At 43.2% G+C, this 20829-nt stretch overlaps 1 protein-coding gene and 1 long non-coding RNA gene across 4 annotated transcripts in view; one reads left to right on the top strand and one right to left on the bottom strand.

Annotated features, from left to right (window-relative positions):
* The window catches only part of rif1 (replication timing regulatory factor 1), a 35487-nt gene that overhangs the window by 8592 nt on the left and 6066 nt on the right, over nucleotides 1–20829 (top strand). For 2 of the 3 annotated variants that reach the window (XM_024263952.2, XM_024263951.2), the window contains exons 8-30: nucleotides 584–676; nucleotides 1249–1387; nucleotides 1468–1619; nucleotides 2599–2710; nucleotides 2972–3148; nucleotides 3407–3517; nucleotides 5509–5571; nucleotides 6116–6210; nucleotides 6282–6368; nucleotides 6447–6520; nucleotides 10514–10694; nucleotides 10782–10889; nucleotides 12667–12816; nucleotides 12884–12983; nucleotides 13052–13601; nucleotides 13673–13766; nucleotides 13839–13970; nucleotides 15117–15253; nucleotides 16286–16372; nucleotides 16445–16499; nucleotides 16578–19205; nucleotides 19283–19411; nucleotides 20382–20468. In XM_024263952.2, the coding sequence (XP_024119720.1) occupies nucleotides 584–676; nucleotides 1249–1387; nucleotides 1468–1619; nucleotides 2599–2710; nucleotides 2972–3148; nucleotides 3407–3517; nucleotides 5509–5571; nucleotides 6116–6210; nucleotides 6282–6368; nucleotides 6447–6520; nucleotides 10514–10694; nucleotides 10782–10889; nucleotides 12667–12816; nucleotides 12884–12983; nucleotides 13052–13601; nucleotides 13673–13766; nucleotides 13839–13970; nucleotides 15117–15253; nucleotides 16286–16372; nucleotides 16445–16499; nucleotides 16578–19205; nucleotides 19283–19411; nucleotides 20382–20468 (5541 nt within the window). The remainder of the gene's footprint in view (nucleotides 1–583; nucleotides 677–1248; nucleotides 1388–1467; nucleotides 1620–2598; nucleotides 2711–2971; nucleotides 3149–3406; nucleotides 3518–5508; nucleotides 5572–6115; nucleotides 6211–6281; nucleotides 6369–6446; nucleotides 6521–10513; nucleotides 10695–10781; nucleotides 10890–12666; nucleotides 12817–12883; nucleotides 12984–13051; nucleotides 13602–13672; nucleotides 13767–13838; nucleotides 13971–15116; nucleotides 15254–16285; nucleotides 16373–16444; nucleotides 16500–16577; nucleotides 19206–19282; nucleotides 19412–20381; nucleotides 20469–20829) is intronic. The other variant, XM_024263953.2, reaches the window with a different exon arrangement.
* Nucleotides 2730–5593, bottom strand: LOC118598270. The gene is made up of 3 exons (XR_004947389.1): nucleotides 5488–5593; nucleotides 2892–3202; nucleotides 2730–2744 (listed from the first exon to the last, which is right to left on the bottom strand). It is a non-coding gene; the product is annotated as an uncharacterized LOC118598270 (long non-coding RNA).

The raw sequence follows: 20829 nt of genomic DNA, 5'->3' as shown, positions 1-20829 counted from the left end.
GCTTTCACATCTGCTTTTTGCAAGAGACAGACGCGCTGACTTTACGCCGAACTACAGAAGCCTAACAGAGCAGAGAGCTGGGGGGAAACATCTCGATTCTCCCTAAATGTAAATAATCTGAAACCAAAAATTCAAATGAATCGATTATATTGATATATCGCTCAGCCCTACCCCTAATTAGAGATGAAACCTGAAACTGGTGAGTGGGATCTGTCAGATAATGTCAACATTGTGACGTTTACTCTCAGTCGTCTGCATCCTTCTGTTCTGTCTCAGACCAAACGTTCCTGCTCTGACGTCTGACCGCCAGTTTAGTGTTTATGAAAATCTAAGGGGATCTTCTCAACCTGCTGTGGTGGAACAGGAGCAGCTTCATGCAGTCCATGCGGCGCTCCTTAAAATGATCAAAAGCCATGAAACAGAGGATTTAGTTCTTAAGGTTAACCCCATGCTGCTAATTCTCAATGTATGTTTGATCCTCTCCATTCAGCATCACCTTGAATGAGAAAAACAAGAATATATTTGAAATAGAGTCAAGCATGAAGGGGTTAAATGTTTGGTTTTTGTTGCTTTGTCGTCACAGAAATTGATTCCAGAACTTCAGAAGCTTTTCATGTCTAAAAACGAGACCAACGTGCTGAAGCTCTGGCCTCTGTTCGTCAAGCTGCTGGGAAAGGTAACGTCTGCTGTCAGCGTGTGGACTTTCCCTCTGTCTAAATTCTTTGGTTTTGTTCTGTTCCATCAAAGCGTAAGAAACCTCGCTGTAGATTTATGGTCGTGTCTCAGTTGGACTCTTTCTTAATCCTACTAGCTACCGTCAATAGTTCTCAGCGCCGTGTCTGAATACAGACCCAATGCAGGGTTCAGGATTCGATTCGGACCAAATTAAGCAGAATCGGTCCGGACCAACGGGCTTTTCCCGTCTAAATCCACCCTCAGGCAGACTTCTCCCTGTCTGGCTGCACCTCCAACGTTTTCTCTTGTCCCCCCTGTGGAGGAGCAAAACTATGACCATGATCTGGACTTCAAAGACGCTCCAGTAGCTGGTGTCTGAAGAACGCCTGGCCTTAGTGACCAGCTTGAATCTTTGCAGCTTCAACGTGAAGCTTTCCCCAGTTTGCTGCGCTAAAGAAAAACTCAACCAGATTTGTCTAAAGCATCTCTATCAGAGAAAAGGCTCCAGCTGAGACGTCCGAGGGACGTTTGTCTGCAGAACACTGATCCAGATGTTCCCGCCTTTCTGCACAGCTGCTGCACAGAGGCGGCCCCTTCATCAACTCTCTGCTGCATCTGGAGGAGCTGGGCTTCCGGAGCTCCTCCCCCACCGTCAAGAAGATCGCCTTCATCGCTTGGAAAAGCCTCATCGATAACTTTGCCCTGAATCCAGGTGAGCTCGGGGGAGGCGGAGGCGGAGACGGCTCTGCCGCGCTGCTCGGGTTAACCAGTGCTGACCTGCCATCCTTCCAGAGATCCTGTGCAGCTCCAAGCGCATGAAGCTGCTGCTGCAGCCGTTCCTGTCCATCCACGTGAGGACCGAAGCGCTGCTCCTCACCAAGGTGGAGGTCTGGTGGTACCTGGTGGTGCAGCTTGGACCTAACCTGTCGTCCCAATTCGACCAGGTGGGTCAGATGAGGATCATTCTCAGAATAAAACATTTTACTAAACGTATTTTTTGATTGTTGGCATGATAAAGTAATTCCAGCAGATTCTGGAGAAAAACCCTGATGTTAAAGGGTTACATGTCAGACTGGCAGCAGACGGGCTGAACTTTAGAGAACATGAATGTCGTTTTTCTGCCTCCGGCATGTGACTCCATGTGAAAATGCTGAGGCGAGAAGTTCAAGAAGTCCTCAGTTCAAACCAAATCAGTGTGAAACTGAATCACACAGAGGCCCAGAATCCAAACACCCCTTAGGCCGAACAGGATAAACATTTATTGAACACTCTAAAGCTACATTATTAAAACTTTAAAACCGTAAATTAACACAATTATGAACTAGATATAAAGCATTACCTGTGATAATGTTGGTGTGAATGATGTAGGATGAATTTGGCCGCTGAAGATGCTGAAATTGATAGTTAAAGTAAAATCTGATAGCCAGCTAAAATTTTAGCTAAACGACACATTAGCCTAATAAACTTAAAAAAAAAAAAAAAAAACTTAGGTTAGCCAAAAGAGCTACCATGTAGCTGAAATATTAGCTAAACTCCAAATATCCTAAAAAATCTTTGTAAATGCCAACATATTCCAAAAATCTAGCAGAATACCAATTTTTAAAACTTTAAAACCGTAACTTTTTATCATAATAATAATAAAAAGGCAGGAATATTATTCCAGAATAAATCAACTTGAACCTTAAATAAGTTTTAATTTTACTCTTCGTAAAAGTATATCTTATCAAAGTTACAAGTTAGAAATGAGCACAAGATAACATCGGGCCATTAATAATAGTATAATAAAATGATCTGGAGGGCCGAATCCGGCCCCCGAGCCGTGACTTTGACACGTGAGCTGTATATTATCTAACAGTGGGGGAGGCGAGTGGCTGCATCCCTAGTCTCCACTCTGATCACGTTACCTGATGTTTTACCCCACAGGTGTCGGTGCCTCTGCTCCAATCGATGTTCGGATCCTGCTCCTCCTCCGGCCCTGGTACTCCTCCCAGTTCAGGCCATAATGGATCTTCTGTTCCTGGCACGCCCAAGTCAGGTAGGGTCCAGGCCTCACCTGTCCATCAGCTCGTCTGTGTGTGAATGCAGAAGTATCTTTGAAGAACTGAAAGTCACTTTAAAACCGAGATCTCTGCCATGAACTCTGAAGCAAACAGAGAATCTTATGAACGCTCAGATGGAAGAGACTAAAGCCTCGTGCAGGTGGAACATGTTCAGACCTGAATGTCATCAGGACCAGCCTGCAGAGACGCTCCGGCGTGTAGATGTGGAACCTTGAAGCCTGCTCTTTCTTCGTCAGGAAACTCCACCTTCACCAGCCTGGCCATCACCCCCCGGATGAGTCTGGGCTCCAGCATGCCGGCTGCCTCCACCTTTCCCTCCATCCAGCTGCTGGGCCTGGAGATGCTGCTGCACTACCTGGTGGGCCCGGAGGTTGTTGCATGTGCAGCGAAGAACAAACTGGTCCTGAGTCTGGGTGGGTCACACTCTGCAGGTCATCATCTCACCTTCAACGTCGTCCTCACGAGGACTGAAAACGCAACATGAAACTCCATGAGAGAAGCAGTGACACAGCAGCTCCATCAGTCCACTGTCGAATAATAATGTCCGACATTCTCTTTAGAAAATGCTGTTTAGGCCGTTTCTCATTGCTGGTTGCCATGACAACCCATTTAGGACTGCATGCCATTAAGTGATGCCTAAAGTGTTGGTGACGCGAGCCGTCTCATTTCAGAGCCGCTGACCCACTCCCTCCTGGCTGGAGCCTCGTCCTTCACCAAACACGCCGCTGTGCTCGTCTCCACCATCACAGTTGGCTTCACCAGCATCGGCAAAGACGCTCCAGGTAAACATTCCGCTGTGGGAGCTACCGGCCTGGTGCTGCATGTCTCCCTGTGAAGCTCCGCCCCCATCATCAGCTGCTCCACAGGTTGAGCTGTTCATTGATGTGTTTGTTTTTAGCCTCTAAATTAGCATCAAACACAATATGGCAACAGCAAATAGACCTGTAACTGGGTTGCTGTTTGGTGCAGTTTATAGTTCCTCTACATCATGTGTGTCAAAGGCCCGGGGGCCGGATCCGGCCCTCCAGGTAATTCTATCCGGCCCTCCACAGCATTTTATTTTATTGTTATTAATGACCTGATGTTATCTTGTGCTTATTTTTAACTTGAATAATTCTGACAAAATATATTTTTATGGAGAGTAAAATATTAAAGTTATTTAAGGTTTAAGTTGATTTATTCTGGAATAATATTCTTGTATTTTTATTATTCATAATTCTGTTAAAAAGTTACAGTTTTAGAGTTTTTAAAATTGGCATTATGGCAGCTTTTTGGAATATTTTGGTATTTACTCCGATTTTTTTGGCTATTTTGGATTTAAGCTAATATTTCAGCTACATGTAGCTGTTTTGGCTAATTTAGGCTTTTTTTAGACTATTTTGGCATTTAGCTAATATTTTAGCTGGCTATCAGCTTCAGTTTTTTAGCTAATAGTTTTAAGCATCTTCAGCTATCGGCACTAAAATCTTCCCCACCAAATTCAGCTTACAGCATTCACACTAGCATTATCACGGGTAATGGTATTTATCTAGTTCATAATTATGTTAAAAACTTACGGTTTTAAAAATGTAGTTTCATTGTGTTCTATAAATGTTAATCCTGTTCGTCCCGTGACCTAAGGAGTGTTTTGGATTTTGTCCCCTGTGTGATTGAGTTAGACCCCCCTGTCCTTCATGGATGGAAAGTAGAGTCATTTTGTAGCTTCACATCATCTCTATGTAGCCAGTAACCCCTAACATTTTCTTTGACACTCATAAGTCCTTCACCATTTGAGATTCTGGCATGGAGGAATAAGGTTTTTCATGTTGACTTGCAGCCCTTTATTTTAGGAAACTACCGGAGCAAAGCCGCTTTTCACCACGTTACACTCAGCTTATTGATAGTGTAAAGCTTCACTGCTGTAAATTGTTGCATATTTGTCTGCTTTACAATCAGCTTGAATTCCCTTAATAAACTGTCAAAGACTTGTGGTAGTCGACAGAATGTCAACACTGGATCTAAAGCTCTGCTGTTGAAGGCTTTCATCTCGGCTGATCTGTGAGATGTTCACTGGGAGAATGTAAATGGAGAGTGGTACCGGACAAAGTGATGGTAGATTCTCCACTGAAGTTTCTGAGGAGGTTGAGGATTCACCTGGTCCAGAACTTTTCTGTGTCGAACCGCTAGCTCAAAATGCTGCTTTTGCAATGCCCAGCAGCAGCTGAGATGTCTGAGAGCGGTGAAATGCTGCTAGCATCATAGCTAATAACGATATTAAACAAACAATCCTGAGTGAAACGTTCATTCCAAATCCATCACCAGGACGGAGTTCGCTGGATATAATGCTAATTCCATTCAGCCTCTGTTCCCTAACTTCCAAGTCCACTGGAAAGTTGGGTGAGCCAGTAGATTATTGATGACTGAAGACGATACACCTTCGAGCCATGCTAATGCTAGCACAGCAACGACAGACGTTACAGAATCAAAGATGGGCGGGGCTTTTATACTGGAGCTCAAAGCATGATGATGTCAAGCTTCTGGGACTTATACCAGTCAACCAATCACAAAATTCAACTCCAATACCTACTTTCAGCCTGTAGAGGGCAGCATACGGACAGTTTTAGACTATATTTTCAGGAATTAAACATGTTTTTTACTCCACTTTAAAGCCCCGTTTATAGAGGTCAACAGCCAAAAGCTGTTCATGTTAGGGTTTGTTTACCCTTTAAGGGGCGTTTGCCCACCTTTCCTGCAGGTCCTTCTCCTCACTCACCCTGGTGTTTTCTACCTGCAGAGTCCCTGTTGGCCATCATCTGGACCCGCCTGGTTCGGTTTGTCAGCATGACCATAGAGTCTAGTAAGTCATTTTTAGACAAGATTTGAACCTTTTCCTTCTGCCTGTAGTAACCATGGAAACACTCTTAGAGACTGTTTTCCAGGTCCACATGTCCTCTGAACACACACTCAATGGAAGAAAACACAATATTTTGTAAAAACATTTTCTGTCCTCTAATTTCCTCTTTTTTTCATTTGTGATCAGTTTGACTAAAATGTGTGGTGAAGGTTTTGGTTAGATTTGGGTGTTTGTGCTGACCTGTGGCTGCTGCTCAGCAGGCGGGCTCTAACAACCGTGTGTCCGACCTCGCAGCTCCACACAGAACTTTGATTGGGTCGGAATTCTGTCACTCGGGGGGAGGGCCAGCGAGCCTTCATCCTCCTCCCACCCGACCCACCGACATCATCTTCATCAGTTTAAGTCTGAGCCGTCGGACGCTCGGCGTCTGGGCTTCTGTGAGGACAGGAGAACTCTGAGGGGCGTGTCTCCAGTGATGACTCTCCTCTCACGTTCGATCAGACGTGGCCGGACGGTCTCTGACGAGTGCTGTGCTCCTGTGGTGCAGGCAGTAAGAAGGAGCGTCAGGGCGGTGAAGTTCTCACATCCATGCTTCAGGCGCTGCAGAGCATCGCAGAGACTCTGCCTGCAGACAGACTGCTGGTGAGTTCCGGTGGTTTTATTATAATGATGCTGTCCTGTTCCTGTCTTCACCCTGTGGGATTGTTCCTCAGGTTCTGCTGGAGCGCACTGTGAAGAACATCCCTCCCAGAGTCCTCGGCTCCACCTCCTACCAAGTTGGGAAGATGGATGTTTTGAATGTCAGTCTTTTCTGTCTGTCTGCTTACCTGTCTGTCTGTCTCCCTACCTGAGGGTTGTTAAACTCTCTTCCTCTTCAGGGCACGCCGGCGTTGTTCCTCATCCTCCTCGTCTTCGACAGCAGCAATCTTCCCGCCTTTGTGGAGGATGAGAGGTGAGTGTTCCATCACCTGCACTGGAAACGGTTGAAAACAGCTAGCATGAAGCTGAACTATTAGCAAAACTAAAAAAACAGACTAAAAAAATCTTAGTAAATACCAAAATAGTCCAAAAAGTAAGCAAATTCTAATTTTAAAAACTTTAAAACTGTAACTTTTTAACATGATAAAAAGACAGGAAGAATAAATTAATTTAAACCTTAAATAACTTTCAATATTTTACTCTCCATAAAAATATATTCCAACAAAATTATATAAGTTGAAAATGAGCTCAAGATAACATCAGGTCATTAATAAGAATAAAATAAAATGATCTGGAGGGCCGGATCCGGCCCCCGGGCCTTGACTTTGACACGTGAAGTAGAGGATCATGGAAGAAGGTCATGTGATCAGATGAGACTAAAATAGAGCTTGATCTGAATTCCACTCGCCGTGTTTGGAGGAAGAAGAATGAGGAGAACCGTCCCAAGAACACCACCCCTACTGTGAAGCATGGGGGTGGTGGCATCATGCTATGGGGGTGTTTTTCTGCACAGGTACAGTATTTCACTGTATTGAGGAACAACCTCCTTCCTTCAGTCAGAGCATTGAGGTCTTCCAGCAGGACAACAACCTGAAACACAACCAGGAGAACCAAGGAGTGGATACCAAAGAAGCAGATCAAGGTTCTGGAGTGACCTAGTCAGCCTTTCAGACCTCAACCTAATAGAAAATCTTTGGAGGTGTTTCAAATCTTTAGAAGTGTTTCTCAGTGACAGTCGATAAACCTGACAGATCTAGAGAAGATCTGTGTGGGGAAGTGGGCCAGAATCCCTCCGGCAACAGAAGTTTATTTGTAGCACATTTCTGTACAGAGGCAATTCAAAGTGCTTTACATAAAACATTAAAAGAAACAATCAAAAGAAATGGTAAAGGTGTGATCATTAAAATAAAATTAAAGTAAATCAAGCATAGATAAACAGTGCAGACGTGAACTTTTGAAAACATATTAATCAAATGCAGCTGAGAACAGGTGCGATGTGTACAAACCTGGTGGAAAACTACAGGAAATGTTTGACCTGTGGAGTCACAAACAAATGTTAACCTTGGTTATCTCAGGTGTTCAAATACTTACTTGCAGCAGTAGCATACAAATACATTATTTAAAGTCAATACAGAAATTTCCAGGTTTGTTTTTTCTCATAGTGAACATGCACCTCAGACGGGTCTGCAGCCTGTGGCTCTTTAGCTTTAATGAAACATGATAACGATTGAATACATGATAAATTAATATGTTTAGTCGTTTCTGTTTAATTTTTAACATATCAAGGAACTGAGTAAAAAGTTTAAGTTATTGTCAGAAATTCTGGAAAAATGTTCTTTACATTTGTTTTTTGTTTGTAGTTAGTCAAAAGTCTCAAAGTGTTTCTTTTTTTGGTAAATTACACCAAAATGGTTAGTTTTTTTTTTTTTACAAATGTGGTTTAAAATGACTGAAAATGATTTAGTTGTGTTTTTTCAATAAAAAAGCTCAGGTTATTCCAAACGTTTTTATAGATTCTATTAAAATGTTTGTATTTTTTAGATTAAAAGGTAAAGAATGCACACCAAAACCCTAATGATAAAAACATCATGTTTGACTGTCTTACATTTGAATCTGAAGCTGCTGCAGCTGGAGGAACTTTTGACACAGTGGGTTTTATTTTGAAAGGAACTAGTGTGTGCTGCTGTCAAATGTAAAAAACTGTTATATATAGACACTGTTGTAATTTGATAATTATGGAAGCCCAAACTGTTCATAATTATATAAATGAATACAACATTATTTAATCAAGCAACACTCCGATAAAAGTCTTTTCAATAAATAATTGACCATTTTATTATGAAATACATTTCATTAAAATTTAAATGGACCATTTTATTGTGAAATGTATTTCATTTTTACTTTAAAACATATTTTTTATGTTAAAAATATTTCATAATAAAAATATATATCATAATAATTTTTTTTTTCATGTTGGATTTTATTATAATCATGTGGGGGTTTCTTTTGTTGAAACTTTTATTTCAAAATTACTGTTTTCCAAAGTGTCCTTTTTATTTCACAATGCTGTTTTTCAGAACGACGTATTTATTTCATGATGAGCTTTTTCCGAATAATAACTCTGTCTGTCAATCAAACCAGACAAGGCGGGGACACGTTTGTGATTGGCTACTCCTTTAATCAGACATTAGAAGCAGCACCAACTACATCGATCGAGTGTTCCTTCAGCCAACGTGATGGTGCAGTACACACTCCTCAACACTAGGTGGGAGTATGCAACTCAGCGCAACCAGTCTCCCAGTCTCCTACAAAAACGTTCAGTACCCACGTTTGTCCACAGGTAAAAACGTAGCAGTTTCACAAATAAAACGGGTCTAAATTGTGGAATTGCTACGTCTCATTCTCTCATTCATTTCTACGGAGGTGCGCCGGATCACGTGACTGATCACGTGGCTTTTGAGTTTCTGCCTGTCGCTAGCAAAAACACGGTGGGATATTCACTCTTTTTCGGTGGAAAATTCCTCAGAATAAAATATTTTGTGGACTAATCTTTATTTTGACAATATTTCTAGTGAGAAATGCACCCGTTACTATCAGGATATACATTTATATTGGACATACAGTTCGTAGTTTGTCTGTTTTGCTGGACTTCTCCCCAAAAGGGGCTCCAAAGTTGTGGAATATCAACATTTCCGGTGCACGGAACAATCCCGGAACCGGACGATCAGCAGGATTTGGTGACCCGACCCGCATCGGTGCCGCGTCAGGGTTTGGGTTAGAGTAGGTTCGGACAAACCGCCCGGACCCTTTTTAATTGGGCCCGGAATGACTCCCGTAAAGCTAGAACGTGATAACACTGACTATTTCCGGTCGAGGACGGTCTAAAGTTTAAAGGTTTCCTGAAACGAAGATTCTCAACCATAAACATAATGTTCCTTTTTTCTCCCTCATAAACAAACACAAATGTCGGTTAGTTTAAGTGACAATAACGAGGATGCTTTCACACTAATTGAAGAAAGAAAAAAAATATTTTTTTATTGTGCTACAGAGTAGAGCAGGAGTCTAGGCATACAAGTCGATTTCAGAGGATCAGCCAATGAACGTTTAGATCCCGCCCACTTTCAGTGATTGACAGACAGAGTTATTATTCGGAAAAAGCTCATCATGAAATAAATACGTCGTTCTGAAAAACAGCATTGTGAAATAAAAAGGACACTTTGGAAAACAGTAATTTTGAAATACAAGCTTTTACAAAAAAAACCTCACATGATTATAATAATATCCAACATGAAAAAAAAAATTATTATGATATATATTTTTATTATGAAATGTTTTTAACATAAAAATTATGTTTTAAAGTAAAAATGAATTATATTTCATAATAAAATGGTCCATTTAAATTTTAATGAAATGTATTTCATAATAAAATGGTCAATTATTTATTGAAAAGACTTTTATTGGAGTGTGGCTTGATTAAATAATGTTGTATTTATTTATTTAATTAAGAACAGTTTGGGCTTCCATAGATAATTTCACCATTTAAAAATTAAATGTATAAAATAAAAAGCTTAATTGCCAAAAATGAATAAATATTGTGCATTTTTAAATGTAAAGTTGGACTTTATGACTCTTGGATTCTGTTCTATAAGAAACTTGACCAAATGGTTCTTTCAGTGTTAAAGGTTGCAGACCTCTGACCTAAGAGATACGTTTCACACGTACATACTCTACTTATTATACCGTCTCAGCTGGCGTCGCAAACAGGAAGTACTGTTCATCCCATAGACCTCTATAGAGAAATACTCAGTCATTCTGTTGGTCAGAATGAACATTCTTGATCTGATATCCCTTGATAATCCTACTTTTTCATCATGTTATTATTATTGTAGTTATTCAAGTTTAAACTGACCAATCATGATAAAAACCGAACAAGTTCTAACGTTTCTGCATGTCCACACGTCTGCAGATTCCTCGTCTGCCTCCAGACTTTGATCACCTGTGGCCTGTCTGGCCCCACCTCCCCGCTGGCGTTCGTGGAGGCCGTGCTGGGGGCCATCAGCCGCAGCACGTCGTCTGTGCTGAAGAAGGAGCAGCAGTGGAGGCTGTGGAGCAGCTTGGTGGGCCTGCTGACGGACACCATAACACAGGCAGGGGGCGCCGCTGTGTCTTCTGAAGCTGTTTCAGCTCTGTTGTTGAGATGAAAGACAATTTGTTTGATTCTGTCTCCTCATCAGTCCAATGAAGTCAACCAAGGTGACGCTCTGGAGCACAACTTCAGTGCCATCCATTCAGCTCTGATGTTCCCCATCACCCACCTGCTGGGCGGAGCTTCACTCCCACAGGTCAGGTTTACTCCTTCACCTTTTGGTTAAAGATTTCTGATCATTTCTTTCCAGGTTCCCGCGGGGTCTCAAAAAGTCTTAAATATGAATATAAATATTGAATATAAAAGTGTGGAAACAAGGCTTTAAAAAGTCTTTAAGTTTTGGTATCTTGGTATTAAAAATGATAGTTTAAAACTTTTTCCGTATGACTTCTCTGGTCTAAAGAAAATGTTTTTTTTTAACTACGATTGTGTTAGTAAAACCTATTTATCAACATAAAATAGACAGACGGGTGGGGGGCATGGGCACCACTTCAGCCCTACGACACAGAGAAGTGAGAATCTACTGCGTACACGCAGGACTCCACCAACACCACCCAATGTGGATGAAACTTTATTTGGCGGCTAGGAAAAAGGTCACTGACCTCTCTGGCAGGTGGATCATTGTTCAACCTTGTATTCACGCAGTAGATGGTCCATTCAGGGACTGCATGGAATTTCCGCACGATTTCATTAAGAGCTCGGTGTTGCTGCATTCAGGTGCAGTGGTTTTTTCTAGAATTTGCTAACACTGATCTGAGCCAACACAAACACACTCACGTTTTGCTCCATGTCATTGTTACTCTTTGAAATGACAGAACAACAACACACTGATCTGTACGAACACACAATAAGGAAAAATGTTGCTCATGTTTCAATGTATTTTTTTTCTCTGCATGACATTCTTTGAAAAAACTTTAAAGAATTATTTTATTGTTTATCGCCACTTTATATCTTTATAGAAACATGTTGCATAAAAAAGGTAGTCTTATTTTTTTTTTAACTAAATGCAATACGCTGCTATAAATAATATCAAAAAGGATTCATCTTCGCTACAAAGTGGGATTTATGCCGCTCTCTGCTCTAACTTTACCTGCTGATTCTGTTTCTTCCATAAACGAACACACGAGTGACGTATGAGGTACGTTTGTTTTATTGCCCGGGTAGACTCTATTCATTTACAGTCACGTACGCATTTTAATTCAAGTTGGAGGACGGTTCGTTTGTGTTTGTTGGTTAGTTTTTAACGGGACAAAAAAACCTAAAACAATCCATGATTCAGTTTCTGAACACAATTGTGGTTTGAAGTTCAAGATAAAACAATGATACAGTGGTAGAAGTGAATAAATGAGTTTTTATCAGAAAAAGTCCTTGAAAACGATCAATGTAGGGAAGATTGTTAAAGAGGAAGATTACAAGAGAGGGTGAAGATGTACAAGCTACATTTAGTAGAGAAGAAAATGCATTTATCAAGTTTTTCAGTACAACAATCAATAAAATATTTTCTTTGTTTTCAACAAATTGAAATAATTGAATAGTTCCAGCTGCTGGATGCCTCCATCAATTCCTCCCTGTTTATAGTTTCTTAATCTTCCTTTGACCATTCTCAAACTCTGGATTCGTGCATCAGTACACCTCTTTTTATTTTATTTTTTTATTAGTTTCCATTTTGTTTCATTTAACCAAAGACAACATCAGAGCAAACTGTTTACACAGCTCTGGTTTATTAGTCTCCGATGGTTTTACTGACCAAAAATGTGAATATGAATAATGAAGTAATGAAGGTTTTCTGAAGTCTAGTAATTGTAAGTCAATGACTGAAATTTGAACTGTAATTCATTACTTTACTGACAAGGATTTAGTTTATAGATCTGGGAATTAGGCCGAGAAATTGGTCTTAACTTTTCATAGCGAGGTCTTAAAAAGTCTTAAATTTAACCTGAAGAACCGTGTAGGAACCCTGTCTTTCTGTTAAGGCGGCCCAGAAGTCCATGCTGTCCTCGTGGTCCAAGCTGTACAAGGTGTTCGCCCGCTGCTCCGCCTTGGTGGTGACGGCCGAGGAGAACATCTGCTGTGAGGAGCTCTGCTCCAAGATGGCAGCCGCCGTGGACAGAGAGGCTCTGAAGGTGATCTTCATCGTTCAGACGCTCCACACTCACAAACCTAGAATCTGCTGACGCTGTGATCCTCCAGGTTCCTTCAACGCTGAACGCCATAGCCAGCATCCTGCACGTGATGGTGGAGTGCGTGGACTTCTCTCCGTACACTCCTCAGTTCCAGCAGAAGCTCAAGTGTAAGGAAACCGTCTGTCATGTTCCTGTGTGGAAGGTCATGTGTTGATGAAGCTCCTCCCCCTCGCAGCTCCTCACACGCCGATGAACTGGGCGCGGAAGCAGAGCAAAGCTCTGGGGAACTTGTCCTCCTTCCAGGTTCTGCTGGTGCAGTGTCTGCATGCTCACCTGGAGGCGGTGGAGGAGTCCTCTGAGGCCACAGGCTCCACCCTGCTCTCCATCCTGTCCGTGCTCTTCACCAACCTGGCCCTCACCAGCGCCATCAAGGAGGCGCTAACCTCCGTGCTCCAACCGCTGGTGCTCCTCTACGAGCAAGCGTCCGGGTTCCCGACGCAGCTCCTGGAGAAGGTGGGCTCTCCGTCACTGTGGGCGGATGACACATTAGTGGCTGGAGCCTTAAAGGTTTCTGTCCTGCAGCTGGAGAAGCTCCTGGGCGACGTGTTGGGGTGTCTGCAGACTCACTGCGCTCTGGCGTACGACAGCGAGCTGCTGGCTCAGCTCACGCCTCTGCTGTGTGTGCTGTTCCTTCACAAGAACAAGCACCTGCGCACCGCCGTCACACACTTCTGGAACGCCACTTTTGCCAACTCGGTCAGCCTGACGTACCCTGAAGAGATCAGGTGAGCCGTGGAGCTTCAGACGGACTCGGCTGAGGGGCAACTTCTCATGGCGTTTGTGTTCGCCCCCACAGGCCTGTCCTGAGCCAGGTGAAGAAGAAGACTCCCATCATCCTCCCTGGCTTTGAGGCGGTGACTGTTCCCGATGAGCTCAGCGAACAGTTTTCTGTGAGTTTCTGTAACCTGCTGCACGGACGTTTGGTCTGTGTTCAGCTCTGAGTGTGTCTCCTGCATCTGCAGAGCGAGAGTTCCCAGCTGGAGACCAAGCTGAGCGGGATCCCGGTCTCCTCTGCAGGGAAGAGAGATTCCATGCTGGGAAAAGCTTCTGAGCTGAAGGACAGGAGCTCCAGGAAACCCAACAAACCAGTTTCTGTAAGTTTCCTGAGAAGCAGTGGGAGTTTTTTCTTATGCTGAGAGTAAGGGTGTATTCCAGGGGTGTCAAACTTAATCACTCAATAGAGCTGCCTCAAACGATGATTTATTAGTCCACTTATCACTGATTATTTTGTGGGATTATTCGACCAATCCGGTCATTTGCAAACTGAATGTAAAGAGCACATCTTAACCGTCATGAGCTGTAAACTAACAGAAAAACTAGATATATAGCATTACCTGTGATAATGCTAGTGTGAATGGTGGAAGCTGAATTTGACTGCTGAAGATGCTAATGCTGATAGCTGAAGATGCTGAAATTCTTAACTAAAAAAGCTGAAGTTGATGGCTGAAAACACTGAAGCTAATAGCGGAAAACGCTGAAGCTAAAAGTTGAAAACGCTAAAGCTAATAGCCAGCTAAAATTAGTTAAATGTAAAAAAACTGAAAAAATCTTAAATTAGCCAATAGCTAGCATGTAACTGAAATATTAGCTAAACTCCAAAATACCTTAATGCCAAAATAGTCTAAAACGCTATCAGAATTCTAATATAACTTTCAACTTTACTACACTCTGACTATTAAAATAGTCGAATAATTGACTATTTTAATAGTCGATTAGTCGACTAAATGTGGCGGCCCTATCACACAGGCCTAAATCCGAAACACACCTGAGGGCTGAACAGGATAAATATTTATTGAACACTCTGAATCAACATTTTTAAAACTTTAAAACAGTAACTTTTTACCTTTTCTATGAATAAAAACAGGCAAGAATATTATTCCAGATTAAATCAACTTAAAGTTTAACCCTTTACCACCGGAGCTCCAGTGTCCATGTTCTTTGATTTAGTGTAACGTTTCAGCTGTTAACACTATACTTCCTGTAGATTAAGATATGTTCTGTGTTTTGGCCCCTGTGCCAATGAGTTTGACACCCCTGCTGTGGGTTGAGATGAACCAGGAAGGGAAGAGTACGGCTTGACTTTCATCTATGAATGAACGCCTCTAACATTGACCCAGCAGACACTCAAACTTTGTCATGATTACTGCTGCTTCAGTTGTAGATTCTCTCCAAAGGTTCATGTGAAAGCTAACCAGTTCCCAGTTTTCCCAGCTGCTCAGAGACTTTCCTTCTTTCTGCAGACAAAGCTGGACTTTGACTCCCCGCGAAGCCGGAACGTTCTTGAAGAAGAGGCCTCCACCGACTTTGTCTTCATTCCTCCTGAGACAAAAGAGCGAGTTCTGACGGAGCATCAGAAAGAGATGAAGCGGACCAGAAGGTCAGCTTCCTTCTGCGTCTTCCACAGTGTACAGGGCCACGATTAGTCGACTAATCCACTATTAAAATAGGAAACAACTAATTCAATAGTTGATTAGTCGTTACCTTATAGTATATGGAGTCAGAGTGTAGTAAAGTTGAACAAAGTTGTGAGCGTTCAGCACCAAAAAAATCACTTTTTTATATTTGAATTAGTGAGTCCAAAACTTTATCTTTAGTAAAATATAGTTCCTTGTTTCAGATGCTGAGCTCATTAGATTTAATCTTGTTTTAACCAGAAACTAATGAAAGACAGGCTGCATGATTCATTAAAAGTTTAATAATCGATCATCTTCCTGTCTATATAGTGTGATTGTTTAGTAATCATTCACACTATAGTGATTCTCCTGCTCCTTTCAGTTTGTTTTTCTGCACGTAAAAACTCAATCACACTTTCAGAGAATTCAGTAATCTTGGTATCAAAATGTTCAGATCATTCAGGACATTCCTGCTTGTATTTCTGGTGTTCATAAACTTTATAGATAAATATTGAGCAAAATATCCCCTAAAGGAAATGAATGACAAATTGCTCAAATCCTTCAAAAACTTGTGAACTTTAGCTAATATTGTAGCATTGCTGTTTTGGATAATTTAGACATTTTTCCAGTTTTTTACACTAATTTCGAGTTTAGCTAATATTTTTAAGTTTTTGGCTTCAGCATTTTCAGCTATTATCTTCTGCCTTTTTAGCTAACTATCTGTTTCAGCTTTTTCAGCTATCAGCTGCAGTATCTTCAGTAGCCATGTTGAGCTCACAGCATCAGCACTAGCATTATCACAAATGTTTTTAGTTTTAGTTGGTTTAAAGCTAATGATGGTTAAGATCTGTGCTTCACATACACTTTGCGTATGACCGATTAGTCGACTAATCAGTTAAAATAAGCAGCGATTAGCGGATTATTAAAATCATCGTTTGTGGCAGCTCTATTGTGCGATTAAGTTGGACTTGCTTGTTGTGTAGTGCTGTTTGACACGGAGCTTTTCTGTGATGCAGGGTGGATATTCCTGTCATGTACAACAACCTGGATGCTTCTCTGGACACTACAGTGTTCAGCCAGTACACCCAGAGCCAAGAAGACCCGTACGTCTTTCTTTGAGTCGCAGGAAATCTGAGGATTTCTGTTTTGAGAACACAGTGATTTTCTCCCAACAGGGACAAAGCAGCAGCTAAGCAGAATGTCGGAGGGACAGAAGAAACTCCAGATGAAGTAAGTAACTTCCTCGTTTATTTGCATGTTAGCTCCTCTTCCCATACGTGTGCCACCTTTTTGTCTGCTTCATTATAGATTCCTCCTAAGAATGAAGAAGACAAAGACGTTCTGATGCAGGAGCTCCAGGAGCGAGACAGCACTGCTGACACAGAGACCACAGGAAGCCCTGCTCAGATCCTCCAGGACTCTGAGAAGGTTGAGGAGGCCACAGACAATGTAGAGTCTAAGAATGACACAAGTCCCAACGTCTCCTCGTCTTCAGATCTGGTGTTGGGGACTCCACAGAAGCTCAGCAGTCGACGTCAGTCCTTCATCACTCTGGAGAAGTACAGCGATGGCAAACCAGCCAGCCCCAGCAGTAGCTCCTCGTTTCCTGGCCCTCATGTCTCCTGCAGCAGCCAGAAGGCTTCCTCTGAAGCTTCCGCTTGTCTGGGCTCACAGGATTCTGACCCGAAACCAAGTCCGCCAGACCCAGAATCCCCCCGCAGACCTAAGGACTGCAGGGCCAAAGCGGAGCCTGTGCGGCTGATTGAACGACTGCCGGAAGACTCCAGTGAGGATGCCGGGGTGATTCCTGACATGCAGAATGAAAAGGAGAGCGGGGATTTGATCCCAAAAGAAACCAATATGAAGGAAGAACCAATGTCGGAGGATTCACCGACCCAGACATCCACAGAGCAACCCAGGAGGTCTGGACGCCAGAGAATAAGGCCCCAGCTTCCCGGAGAAGACCCGGAGGAGCGGGAGGCAAAGTTCTCCCATTCCAAACGCAGACGTTCTAGAGAAGAAACCAAAAGTGAGTCACCAAGCAGATCTGAAGCAAGAACCAAACCGGCTGCTGAGGAGAGCAGCGGCGCCGAAGGGCCTCCGATCAAATCTAGCAGAGACTCTGCAGAGTTGAGCCAGAGCACCCCCAAGGGGAAGATGGGCAATGTCACCAAAACCTTCAGCTTTGTGGATGTCTTCTTAGAAAAACCAGAGCCCAAGAAGAAAAGGACCAGTGAGCCCCAGTCCAGCCGGACCCAGAATGACTCACTCAACTCCAGTCCAGAAGCTGAAATAAGCCAGGAAAGTCCTGACCACACCGCTGCAGATCTACACGATGGAGTAAATGATCAACTGAGCAGAACTGCTGCTCCTCAGACCGACGTTGAGCCACAGGGGATGAGGCCGGAACACCAGGATGAAGAACTAGAGCCTGCTGAGGCATCGGAGACGAACGAACCTTCATCAAACATTGAAAGACATTCCCAGGAGGAGGAAGAGGAGGGCTCTGAGATCTGTTCTAGACTGAAAGACAATGAAACAGAACACCAGATACAGAGTGAGAACATGATCACAGGAGAGGGAGGGTCTGAGGACAGCCTCGGTCAGGACAGGCCTCCGGTAACACCTTCATCTGATAGTCAGATGGTAACACCTTCACCTGATAGTCAGACGGTAACACCTTCACCTGATAGTCTGCCGGTAACACCTTCACCTGATAGTCAGACGGTAACACCTTCACCTGATAGTCAGACGGTAACACCTTCACCTGATAGTCAGTCAAGACTTGTGAGGAAATCCAGAAGAAGTGATCCACTGTCAGAGACTGGGGAGTTTCAGGATAACAGTCAACATATGGAGTCTGTTGGACCACGGAGAAGGTCTCAGACCGCTTTAGCCAAGGAACTCGAGGCTGAAAGCAAAGGTGTCCGAACCAGAAGTAGAAAAACTCTACAGGAGCCTTTAAAAAGTAGTCCCAAGTCGACCCCAAAGAGTTCTCAGTCTCTAGATCTTTCTGGAAGCGACACTTCTCAGGATTTGCGAAGAAGATCCGCACTAAAAACGGGAGTCACTTCAGAGTCCCCAAAATCTGCATCCTCTGAGGGACAGAGAACTACCTCACTGGGGCCCCAAAGAAGAGGGAGGAAGCCTAAAGTCTCTCGGTCTTCTGCCTTGGAATCCCAGGAGAGTAGGAGTGATGTAGAAATGACTGAGAGTCAAGAAGGAAAAGCCCAGGTAGCAGAAGCGGCAGAAACCCAAAATCTACAAGAACCTCAAAGAGAAGAAGAGTCCTCAACAAAGACGGAGACTTGTGAGGTTGTTGGCTCAGCCTCTGGTGCTAAGACAGCAGGGGACGGCATGGTGCCAAGCTCTGAGCCTGAAGACCAGCACGCTCTGGAGTCCGCTGGGCTCGCCACTCCTCTGATCCAGGACCCAGACTTGAGTGCTGATGATGGCGTGTTGGTCCCTCAAGAGACAGAAGAAAGACTGGATGTGCCAGAGTCATCAGAGATGTCTAAGGAAGTGTCGGAAAACACGTCAATGGACTTCAGTACAGATCACCAGGAGTCTTCAGGTCAGGAGCATCCACAGGAGCCACCGGCCCCCCTCCCAGAGTGTGGGGCAGAGTCTGTCTCAGATGCAGGAACAGAGCTTGGAGTTGCACCTGTGCAGGACAGTAATCCAGACGGGCAGACTTTAAAGGGGGATGCAGAGGCTTCACAGGTCAGCGTCTCCAAACAGACGGAGATGGTTCTGCTCGACACTGACGGGGCGGGGCAGGAGTCCCCAATGAGGCTCAAGTGCCAAGCGACGGAGCCAGACATTGGCCAAAGTCCCAGAGGTGCCTGGTCTCCGTCAGCCTCACCCTCCACCAGTATCCTCAAGAAAGCCCAGAAGCGATCCCTGGAAGTAGAGACTCCCTCTCCTCTTGTCAAGGTGAGTGTTCAAAGGTTCCTCCAGTCCCTCACTCCTGAACCTTTTGGAGGTAACATCCACGCTCTGTCCCTTTGCAGTCCAGGAGAGTGTCCTTTGCTAACCCAATCCAGCAGCAGGAGACCGCAGATGACATTGACCGCCGTAGTCTGGCTGTCGGCACCAACTCCCCCAGAAGGTCCAAGGGCAACACCACCTCACAGTCAAAGGTAAGAACCATCTCAGTCGGGGGAGTCAAACTCCAGGCCTCGAGGGCCAGTGTCCTACATGTTTCCCAACCAACCTGCCATTGAAGCTCCTTATTGGCTAAACCAGGGGTCTTCAACCTTTAACAGTAAAAGAGCCATTTGGGCTCGTCTTTCTACTGATCAAAACTTAGAGGAGCTACATAGTCTAAATTTAACCTTTAAGAAATTTGGATTTGGATTCATGACCTTATCTTTTTAATAATAAATAATAATTGTCTTTTTTTGGCCCGAGCATAGCATCTCTCAAAATGTTTTTTTTTTTTTTTTAAATAACCAATGTTATGCAGCATAAGATAATATGTGCTTTTAACTCATAAAAGATCAAACTTTTTACCAAAGTTTTACATTTAAAATCTGTTCATTCTGGAGGTAGAGTTGATCAAACAAGACGTCTTCAGGTCAACAGGATGTAAAAACCTACATAGTTTATCATCTATGTGAACCTCAGACATCAATTTATAGATTAAATAAATAAGTAATCTTTACTTAAAAATGCAATTCTATTTATTTTTGTTCTTTTTCTCCTCTTTGTCCTCAGTAGTCTTACACTGCTGGGTTTTGTTATTTTAGTTTGGATCTTGGTAGTCTTAGTTTTCAGACTTTGTTTATTTGTTTTCTTTGGGTAGTTTTGGTTAGACAGACATTATCAGGAGCTGCTGACTCTGACGGTCCACATGTCTGGATCAGCAATCTTCATGATTTATGTTTGGAGCCTCTATGGAGAGATAAAAGAGACACATGTGGATCTGGAGCTGCAGGTTGCAGACTCCTGGACTAAACACACCTCAGAAAGCAGAAAGTAAGGCAGGATTTCTGGAAAACCAGCAGGTTGTCGGCCCTTCAGGCCAGGAGAATGACACCCCTGATCTTAGCAGAGGGAAACTAAAAGTGTCCTGAAGCCAGACAAACTCTGAGTGTCTTCTTGTTCCAGCTCGTGACAACTCCAACCAAAGGCTTACAGGTGCTGAGTCCCAGAAATCTGCACAGTCCGGGGTACAAGAGCTCCAAGAAGTGTCTGGTATGTTTCATCCTGTCTAGCAGAAAAGTCTTTAGAACTCACTTTGACCTGAGGGACACTCGCGTCATATAACCTGTACAGTCTCAAAGTTAGCTTGAACCAATCCCCTGTTGGCTTGTTTGTTTTGAGAGTTTCTGTCTGTCCTCGGTGTGTAGGCGTGTGCAGGAGGTGGTCCATATTAGGATGGAGAGGCGTTTGGATGTGTTGTGATCGCCTCGTGTTCATTCAGCCAATTCCATCTCCCTTTGTGTTGAAAACATTTAACAACAACGTAAACCAAACTGTAAACAACTTAATGTAACATATAAAATTAGGCTGTAAAGAAAGTCTTCATTGGTGCAGCATATCTTGTATAACTGCT

This window comes from Oryzias melastigma, unplaced genomic scaffold, assembly GCF_002922805.2.
Source record: "Oryzias melastigma strain HK-1 unplaced genomic scaffold, ASM292280v2 sc00274, whole genome shotgun sequence".
Classification (NCBI taxonomy): domain Eukaryota; kingdom Metazoa; phylum Chordata; class Actinopteri; order Beloniformes; family Adrianichthyidae; genus Oryzias; species Oryzias melastigma.
The sequence above is the reverse complement of the archived record's forward strand: the minus strand, read 5'-3'. Positions and strand labels throughout refer to the sequence as shown.